This window comes from Oncorhynchus tshawytscha, unplaced genomic scaffold (assembly GCF_018296145.1).
Source record: "Oncorhynchus tshawytscha isolate Ot180627B unplaced genomic scaffold, Otsh_v2.0 Un_contig_57_pilon_pilon, whole genome shotgun sequence".
Taxonomy (NCBI): domain Eukaryota; kingdom Metazoa; phylum Chordata; class Actinopteri; order Salmoniformes; family Salmonidae; genus Oncorhynchus; species Oncorhynchus tshawytscha.
In genome coordinates this window covers 970,327-990,788 of record NW_024609823.1, presented here as the reverse complement: position 1 = coordinate 990,788, position 20,462 = coordinate 970,327, and the positions used below count along the sequence as shown (strand labels likewise).

The 20,462-nt window shown below is 44.4% G+C and overlaps 1 protein-coding gene across 1 annotated transcript in view; it reads right to left on the bottom strand.

Moving 5' to 3' along the window:
* The window catches only part of adamts17 (ADAM metallopeptidase with thrombospondin type 1 motif, 17), a 199,274-nt gene that overhangs the window by 31,651 nt on the left and 147,161 nt on the right, over window positions 1-20,462 (bottom strand). Inside the window, 3 exon segments of the mRNA XM_042319042.1 lie at window positions 2,471-2,633; window positions 7,036-7,193; window positions 18,200-18,280. Coding sequence (XP_042174976.1) covers window positions 2,471-2,633; window positions 7,036-7,193; window positions 18,200-18,280 — 402 coding nt within the window.

Below are 20,462 nucleotides of genomic sequence, written 5' to 3'. Positions count from 1 at the left end.
CGCTAGCTGGCTACAACAAACTAACTGCTAGCTGGCTACAACAAACTAACCGATATCTGGCTACAACAAACTAACCGCCAGCTGGCTACAACAAACGAACCGCTAGCTGGCTACAACAAACTAACTGCTAGCTGGCTACAACAAACTAACTGCTAGCTGGCTACAACAAACTAACCGCTATCTGGCTACAACAAACTAACCGCCAGCTGGCTACAACAAACGAACCGCTAGCTGGCTACAACAAACTAACCGCTAGCTGGCTATAACAAACTAACCGCTAGCTGGCTACAACAAACTAACCGCCAGCTGGCTATAACAAACTAACCGCTAGCTGGCTACAACAAACGAACCGCTAGCTGGCTACAACAAACTAACCGCCAGCTGGCTACAATAAACTAACCACTAGCTGGCTACAACAAACTAACCGCCAGCTGGCTACAATAAGCTAACCACTAGCTGGATACAATAAGCTAACCACTAGCTGGCTACAATAAGCTTCAACCTTGACATTGTTAAAGCACTCCAAACGAGTGAACAGACAAATAAACTAAAGTGGTAACCTAAACCTGCACACACCCTCTCACCAGCCAAGGTTGAAACACCTATCACAGCTAAATGACATATGTTATCGATGATTCAGACTGAACAACGCATTATAGCTAATCAGTCACTGGATAGCGATAAAGCCGCTGATCTCATGGTGCTGTTTTCACTCGAATTATTACCAGACTTGCTTCGAGAGTTACTTCAGTTCATAATTGGATGGATTTACTATCGTTCATAACTAAATAGTTTTACAAAGTAATCAACTTTTAAAAATCATGTCATTGATGTAATAGTGTTGAGATGAGTGCAAAAGCAAATTGAAGTACAACCTACTGATAATTGTAATATATTTTTGCAGCCTTGTTTTCCACTGGTTGAGATACAACATCCGTTGAATTTATAGTAAAGGGTAATCTACTCTTAAGGGTTAAAACAACATTAACTAGCCACCTATCCATCCACTTCACATCTACTGCTAGATGATGGTAAAATACTGTTGCTCTGAGTTAATAAAAAGAACGCTTTTTCCTCAAAGTTTATTTTTAATATCACCAGAATCAGCTCTAGATATTTGCAGTCTCAGCAATGAACTGAGAATTGAATATGCAAAACTAGGGATGCGTACTGTATGTGTGCAGTGTGCTGTCCACTGTGTGTGTGCCTGCATGAGAGTGCACGTGTACATGCACGTGCTTAACTTTGTTTGCGTGTATGTTCGTGGTAACCCAGTTGAGAGTCCCACAGTGGGAGCCAGCTCTATCTGTCTGGTGTGCTCTAGTTCAGAGTTTAGAAGTTCACCAACACTGGGCCTATTTGTCTCCCCCAAGCCCCAAAGGCCTGTCCAACTAACCATCTGACATAGCCTCTAACACGTCTCCAAGATCCAACCCACTACCTCAGTCCCAACGGTCTGTCCAACTAACCCTCTGACATAGCCTCTAACACGTCTCCAAGACCCAACACACTACCTCAGGCCCCATGGTCTGTCCAACTAACCCTCTGACATAGCCTCTAACACGTCTCCAAGACCCAACCCACTACCTCAGTCCCAACGGTCTGTCCAACTAACCCTCTGACATAGCCTCTAACACGTCTCCAAGACCCAACCCACTACCTCAGTCCCAACGGTCTGTCCAACTAACCCTCTGACATAGCCTCTAAGCCCAGCCTCCAAGCCCCATCCCACTACCTCAGTCCCAACAATCAATCCAACTAACCCTCCAACACAGCCTCTAAGCCCAGCCTCCAAGCCCCATCCCACTACCTCAGTCCCAACAATAAATCCAACTAACCCTCCGACACAGCCTCTAAGCCCAGCCTTCAAGCCCCAACCCTCTCTACCTCAGTCCCAGCCGAATGGCTCCAGCCTCACCAACCAGGTGTAACCCACTAACCCAACCTCACTAGCCTCAACAGTATATATGTGTGTTTTCTCATGTGAGTGTGTGAGAGCAACAGCCCAGCCCATGTGCCCTCTCCCCATCCCTCATTGCCCCAGGCAGCCATCCAGCCAAGCTGTGTTTGATGTTTGTTGTGGAACCAGGGATCCTGGCGGATCCTCTGCGCTGGGCAACCAGCCCCAGATTAGTGCATCAGCATGGAGCACAGACGTGATGCTCCACAGTCAAGATTAGAGACCCATATCTAACATGTAACCGAAATGGATAGAAGCAGCAGTGGTGGATGGGAACTGAAGGGGGTGGGGAACTGAAGGGGGTGGGGGTAACTGAAGGGGGTGGGGGGTACTGAAGGGGCTGGGGGTTACTGAAGGGGGCTGGTGGAACTGAAGGGGGTAACTGAAGGGGGGTGTGGGGAACTGGAGGGGGTGGCTGAAAGTTCACTATGCATGAACCCAAGGTCAACAGCTATCAGAAAGCCTGCAAAGACTCTCCTTGGGATGTGTGTAAGTATGTGTGAGTCATACCTCCTCCACACTGTACGTTGCAGTCTTGCCAGGAGCTGTGTGTCCAAAGGTAGAGGTGCTCTGGTGCTCTCTGCTCCTCACTGACATCATCACGTTCAGTTACATTCAGAGACACTGTGTACTCATAGTGTATCCCATAGGTCTGGTCATGGAACAACAGCACCTAGGGGAGAGGGAGTTATGTTTAGAAACACTGGCTTGTTATGTTCAGACACAATGTCCTGATAGTGTATACCATAGAGATGGGTTGAGAGACTGGGTCATGTACAGAGACACAGAGTGAGTGAGGAGAGAGACATAATATATAGAGCCCCCCCTTCTAAATCCATAGCACCAAGCCTTAGCACAACCACATTATCAGTACAATGCACAATCCAGATCCACATTACAGACGTACATTTAACCTGCCCTCTCTAGCAGAAGATACAGCCTCCCCCAAGCATCCTGAAATACTTTGTAAAGGAACGAGAGAGAGGTCCACCTCTACAAGGCAGAAATCCCAACTTTTGCCAGGACCCTGAAGGATGTCACCCTCAACCGCAGCCCCAGAACCTCAAACAGGAGCAACAGAGCAACGGACACCCCGCCCAGACCAGTGAGACACCCTCCCAGACCTGCAAGACCCCCTCCCAAAGGAACTGCACTGAGAGAACCCACGCCAAGAGGACCGACACCTAGACAACAGCATCACCAGCCAAAACCCAACCAGCTGAGACCCCGCCAAACAAAGCCTGGCCACACCCTACAGTATATAGGCCCCCCAGATCAGACCTATGCCCCCCCCCCCACAGCAAAGACCTCAACATGACAGCCACACATATGCCCAGGCCTTGAGCAGAGCAACAGGCCCAAACCCCATGAATACACCCGCCCAAGCCCCATCTTACGACCTAAGAAGTATGTATCAGATGCTCAACATGCTCTGCTCACACCTACTGTAATGGTCCGGGCCTAAACCCCTTGAAAACAACACTAGACAATGGAACACAAAGCTTTCACTATTTCATCCTGGAATATACAAGGTCTAAGGTTATCTGCTCTTGGCCTAATGCACAGGAACTTAGACTTCATCAAAGAAATTGGAAATACAGTCATTGTCATCCTACAAGAAACATGGTATAGAGGAGACAGACCCACTGGTTACCCTCCAGTTTACAGAGAGCTGGTAGTCCCATCCACCAAACTACCAGGTGTGAAACAGGGAAGAGACTCAGGAGGTATGCTAATTCGATATAGAACAGACCTAACCAACTATTAAATTAGTCAAAACAGGAACATTTTACATCTGGCTATAAATTAATAAGGAAATTATCTCAACACAGAAAAATGTCCTCATGTGTGCTATCTATATCCCCCAATAGAATCCCCATACTTTAACGATGACAGCTTCTCCATCCTAGAGGGAGAGATCAACTACTTCCAGGCCCAGGGACATGTACTAGTCTGTGGCGACCTAAATGCCAGAACTGGACAAGAACCTGACACCCTCAGCACATAGGGGGACAAACTGAGCTGGAGCTGATAGTATTTCCTCCCAAATATGCCCCCCTAGACACAACTATGACAAAACAACCAACAAAACGTGCGTTATGCTAATTAGTGTCAGATAATGCCAACGGTCCGGTTCACGGGATGGGGTGTCACTAGAGGTTAAGGAGAAGTCTATCTTTAATTCTGTGAATAACAGTTGTATCTTTTATCAATGTTTATTATGAGTATTTCTGCAAAATCAACAGATGTTTTTAAATTTATTTTTAAATTCTTCTTCTTATTATTTTTTACAATTTCGAAAGCCATGCGCCCTCCGAAACACAACCCAACCAAGCCGAACTGTTTCTTTAACACAGCGCGCATCCAACCCGGAAGCCAGCCGCACCAATGTGTCAGAGGAAACACCGTGCACCTGGTGACCTGGTTAGCGTGCACTGTGCTGGTGCGCGATGAGACAATGATATCCCTACCGGCCAAACCCTACCTAACCCGGACGACGCTAGGCCAATTGTGCGCCGCCCCACGGACCTCCCGGTCGCGCCCGGCTGTGAACCCAGAGTCTGTGGTGGCACAGCTAGCAGTGCCCTAGACCACTGCGCCACCCGGGAGGCCCCGTCATGTGTCACCGGACATTACTGCACATAATGCACCAATGTAAACTGAGATTTTTGCATATAAATATGCACATTATCGAACAAAACATACATGTATTGGGTAACATGATGTCCTATGAGTGTCATCTGATGAAGGTCATCAAAGGTTAGTGATTCATTCTATCTATATTTCTGCTTTTTGTGACTCTATCTTTGGCTATCTTTGGCTGGATAAATGGCTGTGTGTTTTTTGGACTTGGCTATGTACTGGACTTGTTAATGTGTGAAAGTTACATATTTCTACAAAATATTTTTGAATTTCGCGCACTGCCTTTTCAGCGGAATGTTGTCAAGGGGCTCCGCTAGCCCTAGAAAGGTTAAGGTTTAAAAGGGCATCTGAAGTTTGAACATTTCCACTTTGATATTTCAGACTTGATTTTCCCTTACCAAAAATGTATCAATCCCTACAAATGTTTTTATACACTGCTCAAAAAAAATAAAGGGAACACTAAAATAACATATCCTAGATCTGAATAAATAAAATATTCTTATTAAATACTTTTTTCTTTACATAGTTGAATGTGCTGACAACAAAATCACACAAAAATTATCAATGGAAATCAAATGTATCAACCCATGGAGGGTCTGGATTTGGAGTCACACTCAAAATTAAAGTGGAAAACCACACTACAGGCTGATCGAACTTTGATGTAATGTCCTGAAAACAAGTCAAAATGAGGCTCAGTAGTGTGTGTGGCCTCCACGTGCCTGTATGACCTCCCTACAACGCCTTTGCCATGCTCCTGATGAGGTGGCGGATGGTCTCCTGAGGGATCTCCTCCCAGACCTGGACTAAAGCATCCGCCAACTCCTGGACAGGCGTTGGTGGATGGAGCGAGACATGATATCCCAGATGTGCTCAATTGGATTCAGGACTGGGGAACGGGCGGCCTAGTCCATAGCATCAATGCCTTCCTCTTGCAGGAACTGCTGACACACTCCAGCCACATGAGGTCTAGCATTGTCTTGCATTAGGAGGAACCCAGGGCCAACCGCACCAGCATATGGTCTCACAAGGGGTCTGAGGATCTCATCTCGGTACCTAATGGCAGTCAGGCTACCTCTGGCGAGCACATGGAGGGCTGTGCGGCCCCCCAAAGAAATGCCACCCCACACCATGACTGACCCACCGCCAAACCGGTCATGCTGGAGGATGTTGCAGGCAGCCGAACGTTCTCCACGGCGTCTCCAGACTGTCACGTCTGTCACATGTGCTCAGTGTGAACCTGCTTTCATCTGTGAAGAGCACAGGGCGCCAGTGGCGAATTTGCCAATCTTGGTGTTCTCTGACAAATGAAAAACGTCCTGAACGGTGTTGGGCTGTAAGCACAACCCCCACCTGTGGACGTCGGGCCCTCATACCACCCTCATGGAGTCTGTTTCTGACCGTTTGAGCAGACACATACACATTTGTGGCCTGCTGGAGGTCATTTTGCAGGGCTCTGGCAGTGCTCCTCCTGCTCCTCCTTGCACAAAGGCGGAGGTAGCGGTCCTGCTGCTGGGTTGTTGCCCTCCTACGGCCTCCTCCACGTCTCCTGATGTACTGGCCTGTCTCTTGGTAGCGCCTCCATGCTCTGGACACTACGCTGACAGACACAGCAAACCTTCTTGCCACAGCTCGCATTGATGTGCCATCCTGGATGAGCTGCACTACCTGAGCCACTTGTGTGGGTTGTAGACTCCGTCTCATGCTACCACTAGACTGAATGCACCGCCAGCATTCAAAAGTGACCAAAACATCAGCCAGGAAGCATAGGAACTGAGAAGTGGTCTGTGGTCCCCACCTGCAGAACCACTCCTTTATTGGGGGTGTCTTGCTAATTGCCTATAATTTCCACCTGTTGTCTATTCCATTTGCACAACAGCATGTGAAATGTATTGTCAATCAGTGTTGCGTCCTAAGTGGACAGTTTTGAGTTCACAGAATGTGATTGACTTGGAGTTACATTATGTTGTTTAAGTGTTCCCTTTATTTTTTTGAGCAGTGTATAATCCACATAATAACTGACATTTCCTGTTGCTGTAGGATTATTTCCCTACTGTAGCAAACTGGCTCTAATTAAGATACTACATCTGTATCACATGATGCCTCCAGAGGGCCATTTGGGGTGGCAGGTAGCCTAGTAGTTAGAGCATTCCCTGGTAGGCTGTCATTGTAAATAAGAATGTGTTCTTAACTGACTTGCCTAGTTAAATAAAGATTACATTTAAACTAACAACAACTTCCTCCCTTTGAAGCCCAATTTCCATGTTCTTTATCTGTCCCTCTCTGATCTCTGTCATCATGTGGAGTAGACTGAGGAGGTTAAATGCATCAGCTCAACATGCATTCGCATGATAGGGATACACACACACACACACACACACACACACACACACTCTCTCTCTCTCTCTCTCTCTCTCTCTACATGATTGGTTTACCATGAGGTACAGCGGGGTCTTGGTGGGTCCCTTGGCGGACATTTTCTCCCAGAGTCCTCTCCGGACGTAGCGCACTGTAGTGCCGGCCAGCTGGAACTCTCCAGGAAGCTCGATCTTCCAGTCGCTGTTGATGGACCTCTTGGTAGAGTCTTTCATTGCTGGAACAAGCAGGATGTAGAATTAATTTAAGAGGAAGTTCAGGACAACTTGATGTTAGATGGTTCCCTATCACTTGCCCCTATCACTTCCATTGAAAGTAAGCATACCAAAGTCTCCACCAACATGCCTAGACCTGTAAACGCAGGTTGATGGGTTCAATTCCCACTCTGACTGTTCCCTTTAAATCACTACCTTTATTCAAACCCATAATTCAAACCATGTCTCTAACCTAACATATATATATTTTTAATTTAAAGAGGAGCAAACAAACCATTAAAATGTAGCAGGCAGGCAAAGTGAACACACACTTCTCTTCACTTCTCTGAAAATGACTTTTGATGCCCAAATTGGCTGCTTTCGAAATAGCCGACCCCGGTCAGTGAGGTTTTACTTCTTGCAGTGCCTGAACCACAGGAAAGCAGCACAGCATCAGAGACCCAGTCGGTTCCAACTAAGAGAGTGTCCCTTGATGTGGAGACTGTGGAGGTTGTGAAGTCCAGCAAACAGACTACCTCACCGCATGTCCACAGTTATCCCCTGTGGACATGCGGTGCTTGACTTAAGGTTGTTGGGTAATGCATTAGAAAGAGAGCGAGGGTGGAGAGAGAGCGAGAAAATAAAGAGAGAGAGAATAAAGAGCGAGACAGAGAGACTGTTGGGGTGCACTGTAAGACATTCCATAAGAATTGAATGTTTGAGCCAGGTTTTTCCAAATGCATGTTGTTTTAATTAGTCTTTTGGAAGGACTCGACGACCAGAGAGAGCTCCAGAGAAATAAAAACACCTTGCACAGTGAATGGACTCTTTCTAAACACGTCTGTTTTACTGCATGTCTATGAACTTACAGATTTAGATGGAATTGAAAATAATTTAAACACTTTACTATAAAACTGCCCAGGAACATAATATTAACTATATACAAAAAAACAACTTCAGATCTTTCAAAATTTGTTTAGCCACATCGTTAAATCAACTTAAATTAAAATGCATTAGAATATTAGCATCACTGTCTCATGGTCATCATTAGAATATTAGCATCACTGTCCTATGGTCATCATTAGAATATTAGCATCACTGTTCCATGGTCATCGTTAGATTATTAGCATCACTGTTCATTGGTCATCATTAGAATATTAGCATCACTATTCCATGGTCATCATCAGAATATTAGCATCACTGTCTCATGGTCATCATTAGAATATTAGCATCACTGTCCTATGGTCATCATTAGAATATTAGCATCACTGTTCCATGGTCATCATTAAAATATTAGCATCACTGTTCTATGGTCATCATCAGAATATTAGCATCACTGTTCCATGGTCATCATTAGAATATTAGCATCACTGTCTCATGGTCATCGTTAGAATATTAGCATCACTGTTCCATGGTAATCATTAGGATATTAGCATCACTCTTCCATGGTCATCGTTAGAATATTAGCATCACTGTTCCATGGTCATCATTAGAACATTAGCATCACTGTTCCATGGTCATCATCAGAATAGTAGCATCACTGTTCCATGGTCATCATCAGAATATTAGCATCACTGTTCTATGGTCATCATTAGAACATTAGCATCACTGTTCCATGGTCATCATTAGAATATTAGCATCACTGTTCCATGGTCATCATTAGAATATTAGCATCACTGTTCCATGGTCATCACTGTGTTGTTTACTAGCTCTACAAAAAACATAAATTCTCTTTTCCTTTTCTACACATAGTATTTCACAAGTTTCCCTTAGGTACAGACTGAGGATCAGCTTCTCCTCTCCCAATCTTAAGATTAACCAGGGTAGAACTGCCGCTTTCAAGCAGCGGGACTCTAACCCGGAAGCTTATAAGAAATCCCTTTATGCCCTCTGACGAACCATCCAAGCGGGAAAGCGTCAATACAGAACTAAGATCGAATCATACTATACCGGCTACGACGTTCGTCAGATGAGGAAAGGCTTGCAAACTATTACAGAATACAAAAGGAAGCAAGCTGAGAGCTGCCCAGTGACATGAGCCTACCAGACGAGCTAAATAACTTCTATGCTCACTTCGAGGCAAGTAACACCTAAACATGCATGAGAGCATCAGCTGTTCCGGACGACTGTGTGATCACGCTCTCCACCGCCGATGTGAGTAAGACCTTTAAACAGGTCAACATTCACAAGGCCGCAGAGCCAGGTGGATTACCAGGACGTGTACTCCAAGCATGCGCTGACCAATTGGCAAGTGTCTTCACTGACATTTTCAACCTCTCCCTGTCTGAGTCTGTAATACCAAATGTTTCTAGGAGACCACCATAGTCCCTGTGCCCAAGAACACTAAGGTAACCTGCCTAAATTACTACCGACCCGTAGCACTCATGTCTGTAGCCATGAAATGCTTTGAAAGGCTGGTCATGGCTCACATCAACACCATTATCCCAGAAACCCTAGACCTACTCCAATTTGCATACCACACCAACATACCACATCCACAGAAGATGCAATCTCTATTGTACTCCACACTGCCCTTTCCCACCTGGACAAAAGGAACACCTACGTGAGAATGCTATTCATTGACTACAGCTCAGCGTTCAACACCATAGTGGCCTCAAAGCTCAAAACTAAGCTAAGGACCCTAGGACTAAACACCTTCCTCTGCAACTGGATCCTCGACTTCCTGATGGGCTGCCCCCAGGTGGTAAGGGTAGGTAACAACACATCCGCAACGCTGATCCTCAACACGAGGGCCCCTCAGGGGTGCGTGCTCAGTCCCCTCCTGTACTCCCTTTTCACTCATGACTGCATGACTCAAACACCATCATTAAGTTTGCTGATGACAACAGTGGTAGGCCTGATCACCAACAACGATGAGACAGCCTATAGGGAGGAGGCCAGAGACCTGAAAGTGTGGTGCAAGGACAACAACCTCTTCCTCAACTTGATCAAGACGAAGGAGATGATTGTGGACTATAGGAAAAGGAGGACAGAGCACGCCCTCATTCTCATCGACGGGGCTGTAGTGGAGCAGATTGAGAGATTCAAGTTCCTTGGTGTCCACATCACCAACAAACTATCATGGTCCAAGCACACCAAGACAGTCGTGACGGCATGACAAAAGCTATTCCCCCTCAGGAGACTGAAAAGATTTGGCATGGGTCCTCAGATCCTCAAAAGGTTTTACAGCTGCACCATCAAGAGCATCCTGACGGGTTGCATCACTGTCTGGTATGGCAACTGCTCGGCCTCCAACCGCAAGGCTCTACAGAGGGTAGTGCATCCGGCCCAGTACATCACCGGGGCCAAACTTCCTGCCATCCAGGACCTCTATACCAGGCGGTGTCAGAGGAAGGCCCTAAAAATTGTCAAAGACTCCAGCCACCCTAGTCATAGACTGTTCTCTCTGCTACCGCATGGCAAGCGGTACCGGAGCGCCAAGTCTAGGTCCAAGAGAATTCTAAACAGCCTCTACCCCCAAGCCATAAGATCCCTGAACATCTAATCAAATGGCTACCCAGACTATTTGCATTGCCCCCCTTCTATGCTACAGCTACTCTCTGTTATTATCTATGCATATTCACTTTAATAACTCTACCTACATCCTAAACTGACCCAAGATCAGCGACTTGGGGAAACTTTATCATATAAAACGTGGTGGAGACATACCTCACACTGTACAAAAGGAAGTAGTGTTGGAGTGTTTCTTTAGATCACCAGATGTGTTTTCAAAGGGAGTGGCTAGCCTTTCAGTCTCTCCTCCCTCCCTTCCCTCTGTCCCTCCCTACTTCCCTTCCTCTCTTCCCGATCCCTCTTCTCCCTCCATCCCTCTTCTCCCTCCATCCCTCTTCTCCCTCCATCCCTCTTCTCCCTCCATCCCTCTTCTCCCTCCATCCCTCTTCTCCCTCCATCCCTCTTCTCCCCCATCCCTCTTCTCCCCCCTCTTCTCCCTCCATCCCTCTTCTCCCTCCATCCCTCTTCTCCCTCCATCCCTCTTCTCCCCCCATCCCTCTTCTCCCTCCATCCCTCCCTCTCCCTCTCCCTCCATCCCTCTTCTCCCTCCATCCCTCTTCTCCCTCCATCCCCTCCATCCCTCTGTCCCTCCCTCCCCATCCCTTCCCCCATCCCTTCTCCCTTCCCCTCTCCCCCCCATCCCTCTTCTCCCTCCATCCCTCTTCTCCCTCCATCCCTCTGTCCCTCCTCCCTCTTCCCTCCTCTCTTCCCCATCCCTCTTCTCCCTCCATCCCTCTTCTCCCTCCATCCCTCTGTCCCTCCCTTACTTCCCTTCCTCCCTCTCCATCTCCCCCATCCTCCCCATCCCTCTTCTCCCTCCATCCTCTTCTCCCTCCATCCCTCTTCTCCCTCCATCCCTCTTCTCCCTCCATCCCTCTTCTCCCTCCATCCCTCTTCTCCCTCCATCCCTCTTCTCCCTCCATCCCTCTTCTCCCTCCATCCCTCTTCTCCCTCCATACCTCAACTCCCTCCATACCTCAACTCCCTCCTATCACTAGAGAGGATCCCAGCCTGTCCTATCATTACACACAGAGCTAGATGTCTCAAGTCCCCAGTGTACCCTTCCTGTTGACAAAGCACTTAACAGTTAGAAAAATGTTTAATAGCTGTTGTCAGAACACTCAAAAGGAAACCGCAAGAGTGAAGTGTTCAAACACTTTACAAGCGGCTGACAAATGAGTGTGTTTATCGGCTTTCAAATTTCCCTGCAGAGTCGACAGAGAACAAAACATGCTAGACAGTGCAGAATGTTTTAGCACTGGTTTAAGACTGTATGGGGCAGCCAAACTCAACTGGCAGAACAACAACATAAAAATGACCCGGGCGCCACGGCCTCTCTAACTCGGCAACCTCTCTTCCTCTCACTCTCTCAAAGCAACCCCCACCTCTACTAGTGCCTCGTCTAATCCAATCACGTGGTTAAATGCAAGAGCCCATGTCTTACCCAATCACATCAATGCAAATATCCTCCACAACACCTCGGAACAAGCAGGCAGAAAGAAACATAAATATTTCACTGAGGTTCAACTGTTAATATCACAGATAGAAGGAGCTTAGTTACCAGTATCCTTGTTAATATGGCTTGTTCAAAAAAATGTAAGTTGACGGCGAGTGGACGGAAAATGCATTCTCCCCACAACCAGAACAAAACAAATGTGCCTGATATGCAGCGAGTCCGAAGCCCTCGTGAAAAGTGGCAATGTTAAGCGTCATTACACCAAGCATAGTATTATAGATCAGACTTATCCTCTGAACACGGAGGTGAGAACAAACAAGATTAAACAACTCAAATCCCAATATGAGACAAAAAGTCCATGTCAATTTCCTGAAAGCCCAACAAACGTGCAACGGAGCGTTCACTGAGGATAGCTTGGGTTTAGGGAAAACACTGACGCTGAGATGGTAAAAGAACGCATGTGTGAAGTTGCTGACACCTTGTTTGCAGGTAAACAATACAGATTACCGGTACCCCCTGTATATAGCCTTGTTATTGTTATGTTATTGTGTTACTTTTATTTTTTACTTCAGTTCATTTGGTAAATATTTGATTAACTCTTCTTGAACTGCACTGTTGGTTAAGTGCTTGTAAGTAACCATTTCATGGTAAGGTCTACACTTGTATTCGGCATGACAAATAAAGGTTGATTTGATTCCACAGCAATGAGGAGAAATGAAATATTAGCTGAAGATTTGACTTCACAACTTGATGAGGTCATTCAGAATGCACCAAGCATTTCATTGGCTGTGGATGATTCAACAGATAACACTGATAATGCCCTGCTTCTGTTGTTTGTCAGATTTTATTATGAAACAAAGACGTAATTCTGGGATGAGCTGTTGGGCTTAACAAATCTAGAAGCAGACACACAGGGAGATAATGTCAAAAGGATGCTGACCAAAAGGGGGAGAGATCTGAAGTCAGTGGTCTCCATCACCACAGATGGAGCTCCAGCCATGACAGGAAGAGGAGGGGACTGGTTACACGTTTAAAAGAGGACCACCCTGTCCTGACATCAAATCATCCATCAGTCTGTCCTGTGTGCCAGTCTGGGAAAAGAGTATTCTGAGGTCATGACAACGATGATGAAACTGATCAAGAACACCGCCTGCTACGAGGTTTTCTGACAGAGGCTAATGCCAGCTTTGATGACTTACTACTGCACAATGTCAGATGGCTCAGTGAAGGCGGGGTTTTGGAACCTTTCTGGGCCATTCAGGAGAAAATCAAAGCTTTCTTATCAGAGCAAAAGAGTGACAAGGCAACTCAGTTTTCTGATGACGAGAAGAGGGAAACAGTAGCATTTTTGACAGACATGACATCACACCTCAATCAACTGAATGTTAAGCTGCAGGACAACACAGTGTGACAGACATGACATCACACCTCAATCAACTGAATGTTAAGCTGCAGGGACAGGACAACACAGTGTGTGATATGATAGCAGCAGTCTGATATTGGAGCTTTTCAAGAATGATCTCCAGGGAGAATCAATCTTCTGGTGCAAACGCAGGGAGACAAAGATGTTCCCAACCATGTCAATTTCATCCAGAAGCTGATGAAGAACCTCAAAGCTAGCTTTGATTACTTTTTTATATTTTTATTTTTATTTTACCTTTATTTAACTTGGCAAGTCAGTTAAGAACAAATTCTCATTTAAAATGACGGCCTACCAAAAGGCAAAAGGCCTCCTGCAGGGACGGGGGCCTGGGATTTCACTGCTGGAAGAGAGTCGCTTGCTGGTCATCCAGAACCATCTTAGTCACAAAAAGTTGTCAGAGGAAGCTAAACAGATCTTCAGACGGGTAGAAGTTGTCAGAGGAAGCTAAACAGATCTTCAGACGGGTAGATGTTGTCAGAGGAAGGTAAACAGATCTTCAGACGGGTAGATGTGGTCAGAGGAAGGTAAACAGATCTTCAGACGGGTAGATGTTGTCAGAGGAAGCTAAACAGTTCTTCAGACGGTTAGATGTTGTCAGAGGAAGCTAAACAGATCTTCAGACGGGTAGATGTTGTCAGAGGAAGCTAAACAGATCTTCAGACGGGTAGATGTTGTCAGAGGAAGCTAAACAGCTCTTCAGACGGGTAGAAGTTGCATCACTGCAAATGGAGTTGATTGAGCTACAAGAAAATGTGTCTTTGTGACCCTGTCTTACATTCTGGGGAAAGATGGAAAGATGGTGCCTGCAGCTGATGTCCCTGTTCTCAAGAAACTAGCACTAGACATCCTGCCCATGTTTGGCTCTACATACAGCTGTGAATCAGCCTTCTCCACAATGAACTTTATTCAAAACAAATATCGCTCCAGGCTCACCAATGGACACCTGCACCAGTGTCTCAAGAGTTGCTCTCACACCATTTGTGCCAAAGTTCAAAGCATTTTAAAGAGACAGAAAGTGTCATTTCTCTCTTTGATGCAAGGTCCACAGTGACTGATACATGAATATTGCATTGCACAGTGACTTATACATGAATATTGCATGGATCACAGTGACTTATACATTATTATTGCATGGCCCACAGTGACTTGTACATGAATATTGCATGATCCACAGTGACTTATACATGAATATTGCATGACCCACAGTGACTTATACATGAATATTGCATGACCCACAGTGACTTATACATGAATATTGCATGACCCACAGTGACTTATACATTAATATTGCATGGCCCACAGTGACTTGTACATTATTATTGCATGACCCACAGTGACTTATACATTAATATTGCATGGCCCACAGTGACTTATACATTATTATTGCATGGCCCACAGTGACTTATACATTATTATTGCATGGCCCACAGTGACTTATACATTAATATTGCATGGCCCACAGTGACTTATACATTATTATTGCATGGCCCACAGTGACTTGTACATTAATATTGCATGGCCCACAGTGACTTATACATTAATATTGCATGATCCACAGTGACTTATACATTAATATTGCATGATCCACAGTGACTTATACATTAATATTGCATGACCCACAGTGACTTGTACATGAATATTGCATGACCCACAGTGACTTATACATTAATATTGCATGGCCCACAGTGACTTATACATTATTATTGCATGGCCCACAGTGACTTATACATTATTATTATGGCCCACAGTGACTTGTACATTATTATTGCATGGCCCACAGTGACTTATACATTATTATTGCATGGCCCACAGTGACTTGTACATTAATATTGCATGGCCCACAGTGACTTATACATTAATATTGCATGATCCACAGTGACTTATACATTAATATTGCATGATCCACAGTGACTTATACATTAATATTGCATGACCCACAGTGACTTGTACATTAATATTGCATGACCCACAGTGACTTATACATTAATATTGCATGACCCACAGTGACTTATACATTAATATTGCATGACCCACAGTGACTTATACATTATTATTGCATGACCCACAGTGACTTATACATTATTATTGCATGACCCACAGTGACTTATACATTATTATTGCATGGCCCACAGTGACTTATACATTATTATTGCATGGCCCACAGTGACTTATACATTATTATTGCATGATCCACAGTGACTTATACATTATTATTGCATGGCTCACAGTGACTTATACATTATTATTGCATGGCCTACAGTGACTTATACATTATTATTGCATGGCCCACAGTGACTTATACATTAATATTGCATGGCCCACAGTGACTTATACATTAATATTGCATGGCCCACAGTGACTTGTACATTATTATTGCATGACCCACAGTGACTTATACATTAATATTGCATGGCCCACAGTGACTTATACATTATTATTGCATGGCCCACAGTGACTTATACATTATTATTGCATGGCCCACAGTGACTTATACATTATTATTGCATGGCCCACAGTGACTTATACATTAATATTGCATGGCCCATTAGTGACTTGTACATTAATATTGCATGATCCACAGTGACTTATACATTAATATTGCATGATCCACAGTGACTTATACATTAATATTGCATGATCCACAGTGACTTATACATTAATATTGCATGACTTATACACAGTGACTTATACATTAATATTGCATGAGCCACAGTGACTTATACATTAATATTGCATGGCTCACAGTGACTTATACATTAATATTGCATGATCCACAGTGACTTATACATTAATATTGCATGGCTCACAGTGACTTGTACATTAATATTGCATGACCCACAGTGACTTGTACATTAATATTGCATGGCCCACAGTGACTTGTACATTAATATTGCATGGCCCACAGTGACTTGTACATTAATATTGCATGACCCACAGTGACTTGTACATTAATATTGCATGGCTCACAGTGACTTGTACATTAATATTGCATGATCCACAGTGACTTATACATTAATATTGCATGGCTCACAGTGACTTGTACATTAATATTGCATGGCTCACAGTGACTTATACATTAATATTGCATGACCCACAGTGACTTATACATTAATATTGCATGAGCCACAGTGACTTATACATTAATATTGCATGATACAGTGACTTATACATTAATATTGCATGGCCCACAGTGACTTATACATTAATATTGCATGGCCCACAGTGACTTATACATTAATATTGCATGAGCCACAGTGACTTATACATTAATATTGCATGGCCCACAGTGACTTATACATTAATATTGCATGGCCCACAGTGACTTGTACATTATTATTGCATGACCCACAGTGACTTATATATTAATATTGCATGGCCCACAGTGACTTATATATTAATATTGCATGGCCCACAGTGACTTATACATTATTATTGCATGGCCCACAGTGACTTATACATGAATATTGCATGGCCCACAGTGACTTATACATTAATATTGCATGATCCACAGTGACTTGTACATTAATATTGCATGACCCACAGTGACTTGTACATTAATATTGCATGACCCACAGTGACTTGTACATTAATATTGCATGGCCCACAGTGACTTGTACATTAATATTGCATGACCCACAGTGACTTGTACATTAATATTGCATGGCTCACAGTGACTTTCTGTGCTTTCAGATTTTGTTCTTTAACTCTCCTTTGTTCTCCAGAAAACATGCACATCATTTAATTGAGATATTATTTAATAATTCAAGGTCCATGTACAAAGGTTTAATTTGTCTAATTTACAGTTTTTGACAATTGATTATGTTAGGTTTTGAACTTCAGTTTAACAGTTTTGAAAAGAGTATGTAAACATGTGTAAATTGGCCTGTAGGTACATAGAGTTTTGGTGGTGGTTGTGTCTAAGTGAGAAAATAATTCATGAAATGTGTAAGATGTAGTCATTGAATACATTTTGTGCCAAAGCAATGTAACATGATCCACAGTTTAACCCACATAGACTGCTGTTGTGTTCACTGTGTGAAGAGTTTTGAAAAAGTGACCTAAGTATTGAGAAATGGGTCCTAATGATTGTAAAAAACTGTCATGTATTTACCAGTATTCTTGAAAACATTTGATATAAGAACATGGTTTGTTACTATGCTGAACCACAGCGCCGATAAATGACCATATCCATCCAGACCTTTGCCACCTAGGACATTTGTGTCACTGGACCATTTGAGATAGTAGTTGAGTACCCTGCTATAGGGAATACAAGTTCACATCATTAGACAGATAATATGAACTTGTGCGGTTGTCTATAAAAGGGGTTCCCAAATTGTTTTCATCCAGGCCCCCCTTCCAGCATTAGGGAATATCCCACTCCCCCCCTGCACACCCCTATTTCTATGGGTACAAGCACCGAAATGAAACAAACGTTCCACAACCGTCTTGTTGACGGAGAGAGAATTTTGCAGGTTTAAATATTATTTCCTGCAATTCAACACATCTTGCATCATCAGATCCTCTTGTCATGTTAGTCATTATATACCTTAGAGATCTATTTATAACTTGTCAGAAAACGTGTGTGTGTGTGTGTGTGCGTGTGTGTGTGTGTGTGTGTGTGTGTGTGTGTGTGTTACCCAGAAAGCTGTGTGAGGGCTTGTCCTCCACAACTTTGATTCTCCTAGCACCAACAGGGATGACAGCAGCCTCGATGTAACCTGTAGAAACACAAGAGAGTGAGGTGGGTGGAGCCACACCCAGACCCACACCTGGGGTGAGGAGAGGACGAGAGGTGAGGGGGGATGAGAGGAGGTGAGGAGAGGTGAGGGGAAGGGGTAGTACAGACAGGGTTGGGCTGGGCTGGTTCTTTATCCAAGCTGTTAATTTGGAAAGGGTTGAAATAATTTTTCTGTGTGAAAGGCAAGGAGGAGGACAATGAAGGAAGTAGAAAGAGAGAGGGTCTACATCCCAAATGACACCCTGTTCCCTACACATGGGCCCTGTTCAAAAGTAGTGCACAAGACTCTGGTCAAAGGTAGTGCAATATGAAGGGAATAGGGTATCATTTGGGACACAGATAGGAGTGTAACGGTCATAGTAGCAGTGATCTAACTCAATACCGGTGGACAGAAAGAGGTAGAGACTCTCTCTCTCGACCTTCTGTCTCTGTGTGCTGGAGCATCACACAGAGCCTGGGTTTGAAAGGAAGGATTCAACCAGAGACAGATAGGTAGGTTGTGACCCAGATGTCACCATATTCCCTATATAGTGTGATATTTGAGACTAGAGCTCAATGAGCCCTGTATCAAAAGCATTGCACTATATTGGGAATACGGTGGCATTTGGGATTCACACATTGAGATGTACGGCTCTGAATTCAACAGGTGTCATATAAGAGACCAGGAAGTATATGTGAGCAAAATGATCCAATCATTTTGTGGATCCCACTGCATATACACTACATCCGCTTTATGACATCACTTTTGAATCATTAATTTGATTCTAGCACAGAGATCCTATGAAATGTTCTATGGATTCCAGCCTCAACCCGACTGGGAGAGAAATCTCTGATTAGACCCTTGCCAGCCCTTCCCTCCTCACAGACATGCATCCAAGCACCCAGTAGTGTTTGGGCAGTAGTGATGATACAAAGCAGCTCGTTGGTTCCCAGGCCCTCGGGTGACAGACTGTGGTCCCACTGTTACTTCTGAGGATTACACACAAATGTGTCAAAGAAGGAAACAAAAAATAGAGTGGAGAGAGATATGAAAGACCCACAGTGAGAGAGAGAAAGGGAGGGAGGGAGAGAGAGAGAGTGGGAGGGAGAAGAGAAAGAGATACATCAGCGAATAAGAGAGAGAGAACAAAAGAGGGATATATAAAGAGGGGAGGAGAGGGTCTTCCATAATGTAGATAATTGCAATAGGAGGAACCCCCAACAAAGTGCATCCTAAATGGCACCCTATTCCCTATCTAGTGCACTACTTTTGACCAAGACCCATAGTGCCTGTAGTGCACTACATAGAGAATAGGGTGCCGTTTGAGATGCAGAACCTTGTCTCTACAATAGATCCCAAAGCACAGTATCTATACAACGGTTTCTGAGAAAATAAAATAGCTTATTCTTCCAAACTTTCACCATATATGCCTCTTTATTGTCCCAATTGTTTTTGTTTAGTTTTTTTAGTGTTACCAGACTGAGTTTGATTTATTCCTGTATCTCAAGGGGCCACATCCTAACCTGAGATCCACACGTAACAAACTTGACATCAATGCATGATTGACACCAAACTCAAGAGTTTCACACAGGTCTTACATTACAATCAAGTCCCCTCGGCCTAGTTGAGCTGCTTTGTTCTTCTTTACTGCCCCCCCACTATGTACAGACTCCCTGTGTGTACTCACCGTAGTGCCGCCCTACAGGGCTGGATCTGCAATTACCACAACCATGCTATTATCTCTTTACACAGCACACAGGAACAAGTCACGAGTAAGAAGTGTCCCTAGCCTTGACACTGATCTAAGGTAAGTTTAGCTTTCTCCCCCTCTAATGGTTAAGGTTAGGATTGGGGGGAGTTTAAACTGATCCTAGATCTGTGCCTACGGGCAATTTTTACCAAGAGCACCCCTTCTTCACACAGTCAACAGGAAAACACCACAAACCACACACCCAGAAACACTGTTAAAAACAACACCCCATCGCTAAGGCCCAGAGTATTTTCTGGTCAGGTCACATGGAATGGAAAAAACTCCAGGCCCTACCCATCACCAACACCACAGGGTTACGTTGATTGCCACTCTGTATGTAGTTACTGTATACACACCATTACACACCATTACACACCATTACACACACACACACAGACACACACACTGTTCATTTACAGCCATTACTCTGGG